Source organism: Hyalella azteca, unplaced genomic scaffold (assembly GCF_000764305.2).
Source record: "Hyalella azteca isolate HAZT.00-mixed unplaced genomic scaffold, Hazt_2.0.2 contig16941, whole genome shotgun sequence".
NCBI lineage: Eukaryota > Metazoa > Arthropoda > Malacostraca > Amphipoda > Hyalellidae > Hyalella > Hyalella azteca.
The window spans coordinates 38,968-56,724 of NW_025946746.1; the positions used below are offsets into that span (position 1 = coordinate 38,968).

The 17,757-nt window shown below is 38.6% G+C and overlaps 1 protein-coding gene across 3 annotated transcripts in view; it reads right to left on the reverse strand.

The window, feature by feature from the left end:
• LOC108664473 (neuronal membrane glycoprotein M6-a) overlaps positions 1 to 9,683 on the reverse strand; it is a 27,586-nt gene extending 17,903 nt beyond the window's left edge. Inside the window, exon 1 of one of the 3 annotated variants that reach the window (XM_018151062.2) lies at positions 8,455 to 9,683. In XM_018151062.2, coding sequence (XP_018006551.1) covers positions 8,455 to 9,574 — 1,120 coding nt within the window. In that variant the 5' untranslated portion in view covers positions 9,575 to 9,683. Of the gene's footprint in view, positions 1 to 5,974; positions 7,257 to 8,454 lie in introns of those variants that run through there. The other 2 variants (XM_018151064.2, XM_018151065.2) reach the window with 2 other exon arrangements.
• Positions 9,684 to 17,757: the final 8,074 nt, after the last annotated feature.

Genomic DNA, 17,757 nt, shown 5'->3' on the forward strand with positions numbered 1-17,757 from the left:
ATTCAGGCCGTCACTGCGACATAGCCTATACGGACGGGCTACTCATACAGTCATACAGCTCATACTGTGACACAGACATCAATCACACGTAAGGTCATGGCGGTACACAGGTACAGGGCGACAGGGTAAACTCGCACGAACATTGACAAAGTAACAAACGACATGATTATGATCATGTCGTGATCAGAAAGCATTAATTATTTACCAAGACTTTAGCAGATCTACCTTATATGATATATCACGTGCGCTAAGAACTATCTGAAGTCACCTTCCATAAGCAACGAATCTATCCAAATCATGGTAACCTATTCGAAATGAATTTTATGCCTGAAGACAACATGAAATCCAGCCTGTACAACTGTCCAAGTTTTTTCGAGATATGAAGCAGGTTCAGGATGTAATTCATAACCAAACGTATTCAAAATTCAAAGTACGGTCAGCCATCCTTAAAAAACTGTGATCGGTGGAATAGACGATAGCCTCTTGGACGAGAACCAACTCTGTGAACTGAGCACGGAGCAAACTTTTACACTCTTCCAGGAATGCTGTAACAAACTTGTGAGCCATAAGCTCCTAAGAACTAATTGAACAATAATTGGGACCATTTACACTTCAGTCAATGCTTCTACTGCCAGAAGCAAGAGCATAAAGTACAGAGAATAACATATAAAACGGGGAAGGCATAGCTTCATTGTGACTGGGAGGGCAGCAACTAAACACCCGCTCACTAACGTCAACAAACTTGTACTGTTCAAAGCACGCAGCTGCACGCTCAACGCTGCCGTAGCAGGGACGTTACGACCTGCGGTTGTAGCTGCAGCTGCGTAGCTATCACTTTTTGCAAAGAACGCAACGTTTATAATAACGTTTTTCAAACAGCGAGTCAAGAACCATAAGAACTTTCAAATTAATTTTATATTTTGTGTAAACTCGATATGAGAAAACCTACGTGAAGTGATTTAATAAATCATACGGCTGATGACTGAAACATCAATCTTTTTATGTCGATAACAGCCCATTTTCTACCATTAAAAACCTCTGATTCATGACACGTTTTCTAAGCCTTCTTCATGAAAGTTTCTTACTTTGTAATTAGAAACGGGAGTTATTTCATACTAATTAGGAGCAACTAAATTTATATGAAATGCTTTAAATTAAAAATAATTATTTAGGGTACAGAAAACAAATTAATAGAGAATCCAGTACATGCAAGGCAATTGCATTCCTATGACTATGTTCGCAAAGTAAAAACTTCTAATCGTAAAATTTTTTTTTTCTTTGTGCACTGATTTTCTGTCCAAATGTTTCCACCTCATGAATGCCAGCAAATCAAAGAAATTGAAGTACATTAGTTGCTCCAAACAATCTTGGATGGAAGTACATTAACTTTCTTGATTTACCTCCCAATGATGCACAATGTGTGAGCGGGTCAAATGTAATCGCATGATCCTTGCATCAATGCTCAACTTTTCAATAGCTTCGAAGCAAATTTAGGACAAGTAACTCGAGCGTCACCTTTAAAATAATATCACAATTAGTGTATATTCTCAATTATGAGCTATAATTCTGCACAATTCTACACTATAATTTGCTTTTCAAGTCGAGTTTTTTTAGCGCATTTTCTCATTTATGGAAAAAATGCACTATTGTGCTCGCCATGTCCGTCTGTCTGTCTGTCCGTCCGTCCGTGACCTCAAGTTTTCGTCGACGATAAAATGCGCTCTCTGTCACTCACTGCAGTGAGTACTGAGTTATATTTTTTCTCAATGAATTCAGCTCTCACCTAATCCAATATAATTCAAGTATTCAAACAATGTGTAGGTAACTGCATGGTATCGTAATATTTGGTTGCGGGTTTCAAAAACTCTACCCAATAAAGTAACTTCCATCCATTCATCAGATTGGGGTTATGAACTGCATCTCATTGTAATTATACTACAATCATTTTTACAGTCATAAGTATTTATATTCAATTTGTTCCACAGCCGACGATCACAACTGCAACTTCGCATAAGATGAGAATAGCAGAGCACGCCACGTAAGCAAGAGACATCCTAGTAAATCGGTCGCTCAGGAAATGAAAGGGTCATACAGTACAACTAGTGACGCACTTTCTCACCTACACATGCTACACTAGGCTACAGCACAAGCAATGAGCAAACGTAGCACTAATACGTATTTTTTCCAGGCCAAACTGGGTCAAGTTGACCCAAACAAAGGCGAAAATGCATTTATTCTTGTGGCAAATATCTCTCATTTATTTCTCTGAGTGTGCTATCATGGAGGGCGTGTTCGCTGAGGAAGTGTCGTCGGCGTGACGCTCGTCTTCTCAAGTCAGCGACTTGGCGGCAACTCCGCCCTGCGCCCTGCAGCCAACAGAACAAATGCAGAGCCGGGAAACAATGCACATTCTTTTGTGCTCCAGTGAAACAACTTTCTCACTTGTATTCCCTTTCATTTTTGTTACTGCATTTCATACTCTCTTTTATTTATTTACTCTTTTATTTGTTGCGAGATTTCATATAATTAATTTAGCGTATTCATTTACAAATGTGCATTAATGCCGGGAAAATGATTATTGCAGACTATAATATAAAATTAGTGTTTTCTTAAGCATTTCTCAACCAATGATCGATTTTATACAGAACTGGTAGATTGATTGACCAGCTAAGATAAATTTATGTTAAGATAAATCAATGTTGAGTATATCTATCTACTCAGTATCTAATAATAAAAAGATCGACCATGATGTTCTTATGTTCAAGATGTTCGCAAACTTCAATAACGAATTTATTTTCTTAGGCTGAAACAAAACCGAAGTCTGAATTAAATGCCAACAATTAACATATGAAAGAACGTGCTATGTTTAATCATTTTTAGATTATTTTAATTATTCGCTAATTATTGCTTAATAAAACAATAATTTTGAAAGTAAAATGAGTTTCTCAGCCACGAAATCATGCAGTAATAATTCTAAGCTCAGTCATTTTTCTACCTAGCATTTAAAAATCGCACTTGTTGAAAATTTTTTAAAAAGTTCAAGCTACAATGTATAGTAAATATTCTTCGATAACACTCGGTCATCATTCACTCAAACGATATTCTGGCCTGATCCTATTGTTGCATGGTTTAACTAGTTCAACCATGCCATTGTTGTGTTTGCATTATAATGATTATTCGTCCGCAAAATGAAAAACCAATTCTATTTTATCTGTTTTTTTTTCGTATGCAATAAGGATAGCATATGGTTTATTCGTTTTGAGACTTTGTGTTTGAATTTTTAAGTGAGCATTGCGCTCATGAATAAATTTGTTGTTGACAAAATTGCTAAAAATTAAACATTTCTCAAATTCATATGTTACCGTAATAAAATTTCAGCAGCCGCTCAATTGGAAAATATAATAAATTACATATGACTGGAAAGTTATTCAAAATAACCAAATTTATTTTCATTCTTAAAACTTCATAGATATAACATTCTCAAGACGTTTCGTTGTTCCACTCATCCACTGCAAGTAGTATACACGTGTAAGCCCGAAATGAACAGCGACCATAAAAAACTATCCTGGTAACTCAGTTTACGTCTTGCAGGATAGAGGGAGTGTGTTTGGTGAGCTTGTTAATGCCCTCAATTGCTGCCAATGAGGCAACTCGCTGCCTACCATGCGTGTACGACGTATACAACTTTGCCACTACCGTCATTTGCTCGGGCTCAAGTCAGTACAGATTTAAAACGTTAACACCCAGAACCCACTAGAGGGCTTTCAGCCACTAGTAACACAACCATTCAATCTGATTACTAACATTCATAGTTCTTAATGAAAAAAAAAATTCATAGATTACTCGAGTTTCTTCAATTATTGGTACTCACACGGAAACAGATTTATTGTGAGGTACAATTTACGCACGTACAAGATGCGCACAATCCTCTGCATTTAATTACTTACAAGAGTAGCCGGCCTAAGGGCATGTTCGCAATAAAAACATTTATCATGCAAGCCACAAAATAATTCGTTCCTCAATTCAATTTGTAGATATGAAACGCTGAAAAATAAATACTAATTTTTATGGAATTGCAAAGGAGTGAAGTCACCTGATGATTCAACCTTAAAAGCCGCACAAAAAAACTCATGATACTCTAATCAAACTCAGTCGATCGTGAACGTGTTTTGGTCGGAATATGTTAGAATGTTAGAAATCACCATTATTACGTGCACATAGTAGTCTCATTGTGTGAATAACAGCAATCATCAAAGTAGAAACTTAATTGGGGGAAATTTTGAGCTTGTATTATTGTATAGAGGATTTGCAGTCTAAATTTGACAATCAATGGTTCCACTTACGAAGCCGAATGTTTCTTTTGAATAATCTTTCAATCTAGACCCATCAACAGTTCAACATAATGCTCTCTCAATATTAGTTAAGTTTGATAAAAGTTAATATTTCCATGAAAATGATGAATTGCAGACAAAAACCACGTTAGGCCGGTTAGGGCGGAGTTAAAATTAGCCAATTGAATATTATGACTGGGATTGCACGATGGATGACGCAATTCTTTTCTGCAACAGAAATGAGATACGATTTGGTCTCTCTGCTGGTGGTTTCATCACAAGTAATAATAGCAATTCATAATAAATTTCGATTAATGATTACTATGATTTAAAGTTAGAGGGGCCAATGAAAGCGAATAACGCAGTTAACCATGATAAATTAATGTTCAGAAGAAAATACTTTCGAAGATAAACTATGATAAACTAGAAGAGCAGTTGTACCTGCTTCAGAATGAAATTCAAGTTTGTACTACAACAGAACGTTTGGTATAATCAGCTATTGAGATATTGAAATTTAATGTTGAATCACTGAGCATGTTTTAAATTGCCAGCAACAGTCAGTTATTGATTGATTGGGCATTTTCTTTTACATTATGAGTACTGGTACAAGAAAAAATGGAAAATGCTTGGTAATTCCCTTTCCTATATTTTAACATAACATAACATAGTGATAGTGATGTCGGCGCTGAAGTGTAGGCCTGATGTGGCCTGTCGCCGATTCTTTTCCTTTTCGTGCCTTGTTCATAGATCTAAACTCGTAAAAAATAAAAATTATATTTTGAAGTTTTAATACTGTATCATCAACAACGACAGAGCTATTTTAAATTTCGTTTCCTAGATTGTAGGTATAAATTTCAACTATCAGACTCCAACATTCCGATTTTTAGCCTGTGTTTGGCCGACAACTCTCTTAAACTCAAAGGCCAGGATCCAGAAGACTGCAAACATAAAACTTTCAACTCTCGAAAATCGATACATGCAAATGATGATGAAATAAGTGGAAACTGCTGTGTCAGCAATTATAAATACTTCAAGACTTTATGAAATGAACAAGAAACTTCCCCCGAGAAATTGGTAGGTGTAGCAACTAGATAGTTAGATAAATCTATTATTGTTCTAGCTCAATACGATCTTTAAACAAAATATAAAATAATATACGTTTAAAAGTTACTTTTTAGAGACAACACTTTTAAAGAATCCAGTGTTTTCAATGTTACTGACGTACAATGAATTTCTAATTTTATTTTCGAATATTAACCAAATTAATTTTTCAATTTTTTTACAGGTGAAAGCGTGTCAAATGTCCATTATAAGATTTGGAGCTGACCAAATATTATTTTTTCAGTTTTTTAATATTGAAAAAAAAAATAATTTTTTTAAAGTAATTTATTCTGTCAATTGATTCACGCATTGTCTCCAACTTTATGCAAGAATGCCAAATTTCAGATCGATTGGACATGTAGATGAAGTAGAGAAGTGTGTTAAATATCGATTATAAGATTTGTAGCAGCCAGGCAGACAAACAAACAAGAAGTGAAGTTAAAAAAAAGTGTTGTAATAAAAATTAACTTTAAATACACAATATATGGTGCTTACAGTATGACATTTTAAATTAATTTAAAGTTTTTAGGTATAAAACTGACTGCTTTTCCGCTCGGGAACGTCCTTAGAGCGAGTTTTCCTCAACTGTCGCGCTTGCTTCCGAAGTACAGCGTCGATGTTGCGGTGATACATCGATGGTACCGCACGAGACGGGCTCTGGAGGGGCTGCGACGCCGAGCAGTACTCGAAGTCTTCATTTTCGACAGCCATCGAGCTTCGTTTACCCTCCTCGAAGAAGGGCACCTCAGAGTCTCGTGAATGAGCTGTGGATGATCGTAAGTTCCTTTCGCAAGATCTAGTTCGTTTAAAACTTTTCGGAGTAGCCATAAGCAGGAAGTCTGACGAGTGATGTTCTCGGATGAAACTCGGAATTCTATCGGAAAGTGGGACAAAAGCAATTCCTGAAGAAAAACGGTGGGAGGGTGGAGCAGATGCAACTTCGTCAGTCCTCCAAGAGAGCGCGCTAGCCTGTCTACAGAATGTACTTGGTATGGGCTCACTCAGATGTCTGGGGAGAGTAGACCGAGGATATTCAGGTTGCACTGTAATGTATTCCGTAGAGTTTGGAATACTGTAAGCACCATTTGAGTGCACAGCTCGATGTGATAACGCTACTGCGTCAATATGTCCCTCACACGAGGACCAATTGTCTTTATTCCATTTTTGTGCAACAGGCTGAGAAATTGGATGGTTGGGCTCCCACTCGTCCTGTGAGCGCCTATGGTCAGCTAAATCTGAGCAGCCGTCTTGACTTTCTTTAACGCAAGGAGTTAAATGACAACTCACTTCTTCGTATTCCGGAGCATGCATGTCACTGGGTGAAACCTAATTTTAAAGCATTTGTCAATAATGCCATTTCTAGCTAGTAAAGGAAATTTGATATCTTATAGTAAATGCAACCAGTGTCTGAAACTACGTTACTTGACCTAATATAGAAGCAAAAATGTTTTTAAGGATTCAAAGATGAAAAAATACCGGCGGTGCGCGAATTTCATTGAACGTTTCGAAGGTTCCGAATATATATATTCTGTGCATTAAAGTAACAATGAAGAAACGAAAAAACTCCAACTTTCACGGAAACAACGAGTTTCAGTCAATTCTGGAAATAAACCTTTCTTTAAAATCTATAGTTTATTCTCGACAGCAGCAATCCTTACATCAGTCCCATGTACGAGTCAGGCAAATAATTGCTTAGTATCTTCCATAAATTGAGATTGCACGATCTTCAAAATAAACTGCGATCCAAGAACACCAAACGATCGATTTTAATCCTTGTACAGTTGTACACACGGACCGCAGGGCGACTCAACAACGTCGATACAAGGCAAGACGCAGACTGATAGCACGACAGCGACACACCGAGCAGACAGGGATGCTGACTTCGGTACATGGGCACCCGCATCATGAACTCGTATAATGAACAGAGAATCTGTAGCCTCGCCCAGCTGCCCTAGCTCCAATATTGCCTGATTGTGGGCTATTTGCTGCACCGAGGAGTTACTGAACAGTGGATGTTAGAGAGGTTACATTATAATAGCGTTTTTTTCCCCACATGATGTGGAAGGAGACTTTTCTGTAAGTTTCCGTGTACAGTTGTTTGGAATAAAATTTTTAACTTTTCATCTTTTATAAGATTTTAAATCGAACTTCAGTGGCCTTCTATTCGTTATATGATTGAATAACTCGCTTTAATATCAAACTTTATTGTCTAAATGCAGAGGTATAAATATTGATTTTCTTTAAAAAAAACTGTTTATAACAAATCCATTCAAAAGAAATCAGCATGTATGAAAATGATAAATAACTTTCAACAGATGAACCACAACTTCAATGCGTTCAAAGAAATTTACAGCGATATACTAAACAATTCTATGGTATTATTTAGCTGAAAATCAGTAGAACGAATTACTGAAGGCAAATTAACGAAAAATTAAAAGACAGCTACAGAACTTCATGTTCCCCGACAGCTCATCCTGAAACAACTACATTCCACCGACTGCACACTGTAGCATGCATTCTTCATTTTGTACGCTACTGACTTTATATTACTAGTAAATTTGTTTGCCGTTTATCAACTGATTTTCATGTTTCTAAAACAACTGAAAAAAATGAGAGTCACGGGTGGAAGCTGACGCAGTGCAAGCAGGCAAAAGAGTCGCGAGCTTGAGAAGATTGCTTGCGTCAGTGTTTCTTAAGCAAGCAGAAATGCGATAGCATGTAGTGAAACCTTCGCGCGATCATATCAAAGGAAAAGTTTGTAAACTTTGGCATCATTCGGAAATATTAGTAGCATTTGACAAGTCGGCAGCTGTGTGCCAAATAAGCTAGAAGAAATGTGTTAGGGGAAAAAATTAAATCATAAATGAATAATAAAAAGATGAAATTACTTATCAGTATTTGAAAATATTGAAAAGCCCGTTACAGCGTGATCATCTAGAGACCTATAATAAGCACATAAACTTGAACTAAAAGTTAGTAAATAAAACTTGGCATGCATAAATCTAATTAATAATCCACTAACCTTGTGGTTTATCAATTTTGCTGAATTCTTCCGACGATTGATGATGTTTATTGTTCTTATTTTGCGACAAGGGAGCGTGATTTTGGCAGGCTGATGCCTGGGCACAGGAGTTATGGTGATGACTGCAACAGGTATTGCGAGCGCTGGCCTGACAGGCGCACGGCTGTTGGCAGCAATGGTGCCCGCAACAGGACGGTGGAGCGCGCCCAACCCCACGACAACCCGATGACGGTTTGTGCTCCGGTCCAGCATCAACATCAGTGGGACTGCTTGGATATTTTGTGTGGGATATTCTTTGGAAAGGCACATTAGTTGGTGGCAGTGTCCGCGGCAGTCCCTGTTGGGGATGTGATGCATGAATTTGAGGATGAACTTGAGATGACGGATGATTTTGGGACCAGCCACTCGATTCCGAATGAATATGATTCCCATTTTGAACGCCCCACTGACTCATATCTACGGAGCAGCCACACGGTGAGTCGTCGGATGTTGTTACTGATTTCTTACTTCGCCCTGCTTGGTCACTGTCCGTATCAGCGGGATTTGGACGAGAATCTCGTCGTGATCGCGGGCGTCTCGCGCTATTCCTTCTGGAGTTACCACGACTCACTGAGTCTTCAGAAGAGGTTTTACGAGGCGGGCTGTAGGACGGTGGTGGATCAGACGCCTGTTCTCCGGATGTGTTGGTCGTAACTGTGTTGTTAGTTGTCTCTGAGCTCTTACGCCGCACTGATCGGGGTACAAGGGATGCATAAGGGTTGTCGATTGTCTTGGTAGGAAATGCAGTGAGCAGGGAAAGTGGGGCGGTGATTTGGTCGCTAGTGAGAGCGATGGCTTTACGTTTAGGATTATTGCGTTGGCTCGCGCGTAGCACCGACTGCCTCTTCACGGAACCTGAAGATGGAAACTGTTGCCGAGCTGGAGCAGAGTCGTTGATGCTGCCACTGCTGCTCGGGAAGCCGTACAGAGACTGGGGCTCATTGAGTGACGTACTGTATGAAGAGGGGGATTGTGAGAATGCCGGGGGACCTAAGACCCCTTCTACGTCTCCAACGCTGTAAACGCTTCGTAAAGTGCTCTGTCTGTAGGGCTGAGCTTGCAAATAATTCTGAGAACCCATGGTTTAACACAAATAAAACGCAAGGAATCAAATTATACGCTTCTTCCCCAAACTCTCACAATATCTGATAATATCACTTATAGTCCATTACATATAATGTAGGTACCTGTAAGACAAAATCATCGAACATGATCATGTTACATATGAGCATTTACTCACAAATTTAACATATATTTTTACAAATACTAAAAAAATTGGATATTGAATTGTGCAGGAGATTTACGTTGTACCACTCGGTAAATTCACATGAAATGTAGAGTTAAGGAGCGAAATGATTGTTATACTGAACACGAGCCCTGAATAACCAAGATCGCTCATAGAAAATGCGCTCAGGCTCGGGTCACCACAACAATCTCGATATTTAAACGCAGACTGTAATATTTTAACTAATGAAACAAACAGGTTAATGAAGAAATGCATTAAACAAATATGTCAAGAAGATTGAATATCCAAATTGTTGTGCAAATGAAGAATTTAATCGATAATAACGGTTTAAAATAGAGCCAACAAGTAATATATGGGAGACGAAATGAACGCTCTAAGCAAAGACAGTTGCATGCTCAGCTTAATTGCTTCGGTCTTCATGAAGCCGGGAAAATCAAAGGCAAAACAACTGATGAATATTCATATATCACAGATTTCATCTTCTACTGAATTCATCAGGCGAATTAAAAAAAAAAGAATTTACGCACAAACAAAGATGCCAAACCTAATCTCACAGCTTGCACTCAGGTTTATCGGACTTCTTCAATGAAATCCAAGCGTATGACCGTACAGTAGAACGACGACTTAATCGAAATGCGAAATACGTGAAAACGATCGTAAAGTTGACGGCTTGTGCTAGGACTGCTCTCCGGCACGCTGGCTGCTCACTGCTCACCGGCACGCTGGCTGCTCACTGCTCACCGGCACGCTGGCTGCTCATTGCTCAGCGGCACGCTAGCTGCTCACTGCTCAGCGGCATGGTAGCTGCTCTCTGCTCAGCGGCACGCTAGCTGCTCACTGCTCAGCGGCATGCTAGCTGCTCACTGCTCAGCGGCATGCTAGCTGCTCACTGCTCAGCGGCACGCTAGCTGCTCACTGCTCAGCGGCATGCTAGCTGCTCTCTGCTCAGCGGCATGCTAGCTGCTCTCTCATGCAAGCTGCAAGCACACCGTATCATCCTGCCACACCCGATCGTGAGACGGGGTTGCATGATACGCTGCACTGCACTGCTCCTAATGCACTGCTCCTAGTGCACCACACTCATCTTCTTGAGTGTGGTAAAGTAAAGACTCAAAATTTTCTCCATACTCATCTTCTCACCACATTGAATGCATCTCACGCGCGCCACACGATGCACACCACACCTATTACACGCGCCAACCATTCGCACTACAAATGTCGCATCACATCACCAATGCCTCTCAATACATCAAACGTGCCACGAGTCCCTCAACAGCCTCCCGATTACCTCGTTGACGCTTCGAATATAAACGCGTTCAAAAACAGACTAGATAAAGCTATGGAGAAATATATGTTCAGACTTGAAATGCCTAGCACCATATCGAACCCGGTGGAAGTCTAGTAGCTATTTCAAACTATCGACAGTCGAACTATCTGATTTAAGATCACCTGCGGACAAGTCATGGAAAGTACAAGAATCGGTGACAGACCACATCAGACCTATCTTCAGCGCTGACATCACTATGATATGATATGACGCGTCACACATCACGCATCGTACGGGCCCATGCATGTATCGCACTTGCCACGCCCCAACCACCAATCTTTTCATACCATACGCAATTCACGCGTCACAAAGCGTTCATCACATACACCACACCAACACATCACACTTGTCACTCGTACTGTATGCATTACACTCATCTTTTGCAACAAAATCGTCTTAAAACATGCACCACCACAACACACTACACTCCCTACAACGTTTGTTGCTGTAAATATTGGAATGAATTTTGGCACACAAATTTAAGCACTTTTTACTTTGCCTTGAAGGAAAATTGTCGCTCGGCTTCCAATCCAATGTCAAAAATTGAATTAATTTCTCTAGGACTTAATCATCATAAAAACTTTACACATGATGTAGGAACACACGGTGCCTATTCCGACGTGAGGGAGGCGACGCTGCATTCAAGTCGCAGCAGAAAGTACCATAAAGACGGATGATTACCTGTGACGAACTTTCTTTTTCCATGTGAAACGTCAAGTCCATGTTCACTATCTCGAGTAATACATCATTCACGCGAGTGAACAAGCTAAATGAACTCGCGTTTGATTTGATCTTCTCAAGTGCAGAAACAATTATTGGGCTAGCAATAGATCGCATTCATGCGTTGTTTAAACTTTATTCGTTTAGAAATGCAAAATTTCGATAATGTTTCAAAAAAAGCTAATAAATTATGAAAACTGTCTGTAACATCCACAGTTGTAAAGAGCTTAAATCTAAAGTGAGACAAGAAAAATTCAACGAAAAAATTAACTAAATGTGAGCGATATGGAAATTTCACTCACTTGTAGCGACATTTAAGATCTAGAACGTTATATTATCGAGTGGTATTTGATGAATAGTCAGATGATAACCTAACGGATAAAAGACAAACACGATTGTTTGCATTGATATCAACTAAATAAAATGTAATTTGGGCATAGATACACCATGAACAATTCAAACGATGAACATAAATCAAATAAATAATAAAAAAAGCACCCGTAAATTTACGCCAAAAGAAAACCACCTTAATATCAAATCAGCGAAAAAATGTATCGACTATCGATAAAATGTAGTGAATAAAATATACCGCAGAGCTTCCCGCAGTCGCTCTATAACCAACATCAAGCAATTGGTGCATGTCCACGGGGACAGTAGTGGCAGCCAGTACAATTTTCAAATGATAACCGCCCCTATCTTACCATGCTATTGGCGCTACATGGTCACGGAATTAAGAGCCTATAACCCCTTACACGAGGCCAGTAACCTGATAATAATTGATCGCAGTTAGCACTTGATAAATGCACTGTCCGCTACAACTGCCCTCGTGTACACTGTACATTGAGACTGTACACTGTACATTTTAAAGACATGCACCGAGTTTGAGGAGCGCATGAGAGCGCACATGCAACATACGGCACGCGGCAGTGGCGCGCGCAGGGCGTTGTCCTCATCACAGCCACAGGATGGCTGGTCTTCCTGGAACAGTTTTACTTGAGTGTCGACGAGCACGAGACTTTAATATACTGCACGCTAATATATTGCATGCTAATAAACAGCATTTTAATAAACTGCACGATACTCCAATAAACTGCACGCTAATAGATTGCACGCTCATAAACTGAACTCTAATGAACTGCACTCTTATAAACTGCACGAAACTCTAATAAACTGCATTCTAATAAACTGCACTCTAATAAACTGTACTCTAATAAACTGTACTCTAATAAACTGCACTCTAATAAACTGCACTCTAATAAACTGCACTCTATTAAACTGCACTCTAATAAACTGATCTCTAATAAACTGCACTCTAATAAACTGCACTCTAATAAACTGCACTCTAATAAACTGCACGAGACTATAATAGACTGAAATTCAGGGCACGGAGAGTGTCACGCTAGTCACAAACTAAAGAAAGCTGCGTGCACCAGCACCGTCAGCGCGCACAAATCCAATTAATGGGATTAGTATCATATAACGAGTTACTCACAAAACCCTAGCGTATGAAACGGAGGTAGGTCTAGCTTAGACATATCTATTGGATGTTGAATCAGTTAATAACTACTGAATCACAATTGGCGTTTCCAACAATATATGTACCAAATTAGAATGAGGAACAGAATTTGGAATAAGATTTGCTTATCTACGAGAATATATATTAATGAAAACTTGAAATTATAGAAAATTTCGAATATTAATCACACAAATTCGATTATAACAGACGAAAAAATGTTAATTCATTTATTGAAGGCTGCTAGTAAAATGCATTAATATATTAGTGACATAGAGATAATTCTGCTGGTGATTCGAGAACAAGCAAAACTGTTGATAAATAAGAAGATTATGTATTATTTCCATGCGTTGTCAATATCAGAGCGCTCATTGCCTCCGACCATCCTATTCACTAACGCTGGAAATATATTATACCAAGCGATCATAGCAGCTCCGTTGAAACTAAATATGAATCAAATAAGGTTTTGAAACATTTTTATGACATAATAGATGTTAAATAAAGTGCGGCGCTTTGTAAAACCTTGTTGAATAAAATTAACTGGAAAAAATTAACTTGCAAGCTTGTTTGAAATTTGACAAGGTTGTTGAATATTAGTCAAAATATAGATAAAAGCTAAAGATTTTGTTAAAGAGGCGACTTAATATGGAGTGTAAATTCTAGTGTGTCATGAACATTTAATTACGGGAAAAGAGAGCAAGAAAGAAAGCTGCTCCAACGAGAGTGTCTCTGTCGCAGTTTTTGCTCGGCCCCTGTTTTATCAACGCACAAGTGAAAAATGTTCAGGAGACGCACAAAACTTTCTTGACATAAAATGAACTTTATTTGTTACTCATTTCGATGCATTCGATTATTTGATGCCTAAAGTCTACTGATTTTCCTCTCGGACAAGACTACACAGAACTTTAATATCTGTAAGATTTCCGGAAGCATTATATCAAGTTCAACATGCGCACTGTATGGAAAGTATGAATCTTGAGCTGCTTAAATGTGTATCAGTTCCATAATTTTTTTAAGGCCTCCGACACTCAACATTCCAACAAAATTAATTAATTTCCATAAATGCACATATTCCGTGGTTTGAGATTATGCATGCCAAAGTGAAAGTTTGACTTGATTAGAAAATGGTGAAAATTTATGGTCACATAATTAACGTAAGTCGTACGAAAACTTCAATCCATTGTCATTCCAAGAACAAAAACGTTCAGTGAGAGCTATGCTGTAACGAGTTCAGATTACCTTTGTTCCTGAACTGATACTGCATCTCATCAACTCCTTCACCTTAATTCAGTGCAAGCGCATCACCATCACTGTACTTCTTGAAGACTTTCCTCGCAGGGTTTGGTATTGTTCTAGAACGCGTCTTGCTTCAATAATTATATTGCTCCTGCGAGGGCTCGCAACTCTCACTAAATGATGAAGCATGTCTACGCGTTCCAATATATTACGCCATAGAAATGAATATCTTCACAAGATAGAGAGATTTCGAGAGTAATGGTGGCTTCGACTAGCAATAAAGATTTAGTTTATTATCATAAATGGCTATGTAATTAAGTGGAAATATGAGGTAATGCTTCAACGTTATGTAACATTACCTACTATTTGTAAGAAGTGTTAAAATACATCGTATTCACATGTATAAGAAAACATTCTATACAATTAAATAGTTCCTCATACATTGAAAAATTCCTATCCGCAATTGGGACCAACATCTGTTCCCACTTTAAAATAAAAATTTCAAGATTAATTTATATTTCAGTCGAGAGTTTGACTTAATTTATCAGACTCAGCGTATTGAGCGAAAATCCAGGGTTTTCCATCGCTTCCTCCGGACGTGCGTGAACATTTGTGCTGCAATTAGTTTGATTTCCAGGCTCCTTCACATGAAAATCGATGAACTGACGGGACAAATTGTAAAAAAAAACTTTTCATTCTCTGGGCCGTCAAGCTGTGGCCTTTCAAACTATCATATGATTTTTAGACGACTTTGACCCAGACCACGCTGACAGAATCACATTACAATGTAACGGCCTCGTAGGGGAGAGCCAGGAATCATCTTAAAACTCTTAAGTGTTCCTATAAATGAGACGAATGGCCAAATACTACTTGATTAATTTCGATGCGAATGACGTATGACATCATGCAGAAGTGGAGCCATAAATATTTTTTACTAGCAGGTGAGACCGGCATTCACGGGGCTCGAAACTCCTTGCAATTTGACAATCCCATATACATATATATTATGCCGAATCCTGTTATTCCTGCACTCACTCGCGTTTCAAAATATACGTAATATATTTTTCTCTTCTTTAATTAAGATGAAATGCCTAATTAAAAATCAACTTTGAATTTTGTATCCAACTCTCCCCTCACAGTTTTGCAATACCTTTCCCAATTTTAAGTCCATTTAATATTCCGAAAAGCTAAGTATCCTGGATACGCGCCCCAACAGCTCCATGTTTATTTGCGGCCCCAGGCTTCAAGCACTCGCACTAACAAACTTTGGCAATAATATGTTAATTTAAGATTATTTTCAAATCGAAGAAGCTGAAACTAGGATTGATATATATATACTCAAAAACTGTTTACATTGCAACCCATGAAATGGAATAATACATCCTCACTAAATTATTTTAATTTTACGCTAGGGCGGATATTATTTAATTAGAGGTGTAAAAAATCTGTCATTTAACCTTTTTCGACCAACAATTAATGGCACTTGCAATATCGACTTGCAACTAAGCAAATAAACTAAGTAAAGTAACTAAGTAACCGCTAAGAAACTAAGTATCTGGAAACCATGCATGTTAATATGCGAGTATTGTTTCGCTGCATGTTTCGAGAACTTTGATGGCTTTTCTTTCACTCTGCCACTTAACCATTTTATATTTATGCTCGCAATAACAATATCTGCATCGTGAACAATTCCATCAAACTTCTATGCAGAGCAATTATTGTTCATCATAAATAGAGACCATCGATTAAACCATATTGAAGAATTACACTTGTGATGGTGACTAAGCCATCAACAAAGTCCCCTGGTTCACTTGAGTCCACAATAGACATCTGCTGCAGCGTTGGCACTCACAACATTCAACTATGAGAAGCTCCCATATAGGAGCGTGAGACATTTTATGCTGCCTTGTACGTTCCATTCATGTTAACGTTTAGAATGTCAGAAATGTAAGGTTTTAAAATTTAAACTCATCAAGATCATAAGCTCGTTATTTCGTCGTGTTTCAATAAAAGTGTCAAACATAAGATTCAAGTTGAGATATAAAAAAAGTTTTAAAAGGCAGGGAAGCTTCTGAATTTGAATATTGTAATTTTGTTGCATTGCACACACATGGATCATAAAGGAAAAAAACAGATGAAATGTATCAGTGATACTGAGACTGGAATGATAACGAGCGAGATCGTTGTTTATTTTTGATCTAAGTTAAGCTTCCATGGTCGACTGTTGTGTCTCCATCTTCTTGTACAACATATCAGAGTCGGATCGAAAATTTCTTCAAATTTAATGCCGGACTCTGCTGACTTCACAACTACAACATCGATAGTTTTTCAGTGCTAAAGACGTTGATAATTCGAAGACTAAAAACACTCTAATCAACGGAAACCTGCAAAAAATTGAGTTCGCAGTCAATTGATCACGAAGAATAGGCAGAATGGTCAGCCTCAGACGTTTTATAGATTCATGGCAACAAATGAAAACCTGGGCATCAAATCACAACTGGCCAGCGATCTTATTGACAGCACTATCGATGATTCTCATGATTGTTGTCACAGCGCTGAGGCATTACTAGAAAAACAATCTGTATGCCAGCGTGTCTAAAGGGGTCGATCAACTGATCATCTCTCCATTCAGAGCAAAGGGTGGCCACATCACCAGCGAACGGCTGCTGGCGCTATTGACTGAAGCTCCTTGGTAGATTTTTGACCATCAAGCCACAGTCGCTCCTGCAATCGTGAGATTATTACAAACCGAGGAAGATGAGCAACTTTATAAAGTAGATATTTCTGAAACGAAACCGAGTATAGATGGTGACAAACTGATTTTCGTTAATGACTCAGTCAACCTGTTCTATTAGAGAAAATGCCCTAACGCGAAATTTGCGAAGTTCTTCAATACCGGCCGTGCCTAGTTACCAAGTTCGCAATGCAAAGGCTGCTTTTATCCAGAAGGCGGAGACATAGCGATCATCAGCATTACAGAAAAATTGTGTCTTGCTCCATTCTATCCTTTGCTAGTCGACCGGCTCAAAAATTCATCGCTCGTTGACATAGATTTCGTTCTCGCATTGAATGAAGGAATTGGCCGGTATGTTCCCGAGAAATAAACTGAGAGACGGGACGCGCTCACGGGATAGATGAACATGCCTGTAGACGGAGTGGAACGCGTGTGCAATTTCGCTAGAAAATTTCCTGCTAGCAATGTAGAACCTCCAAAAGCGAATA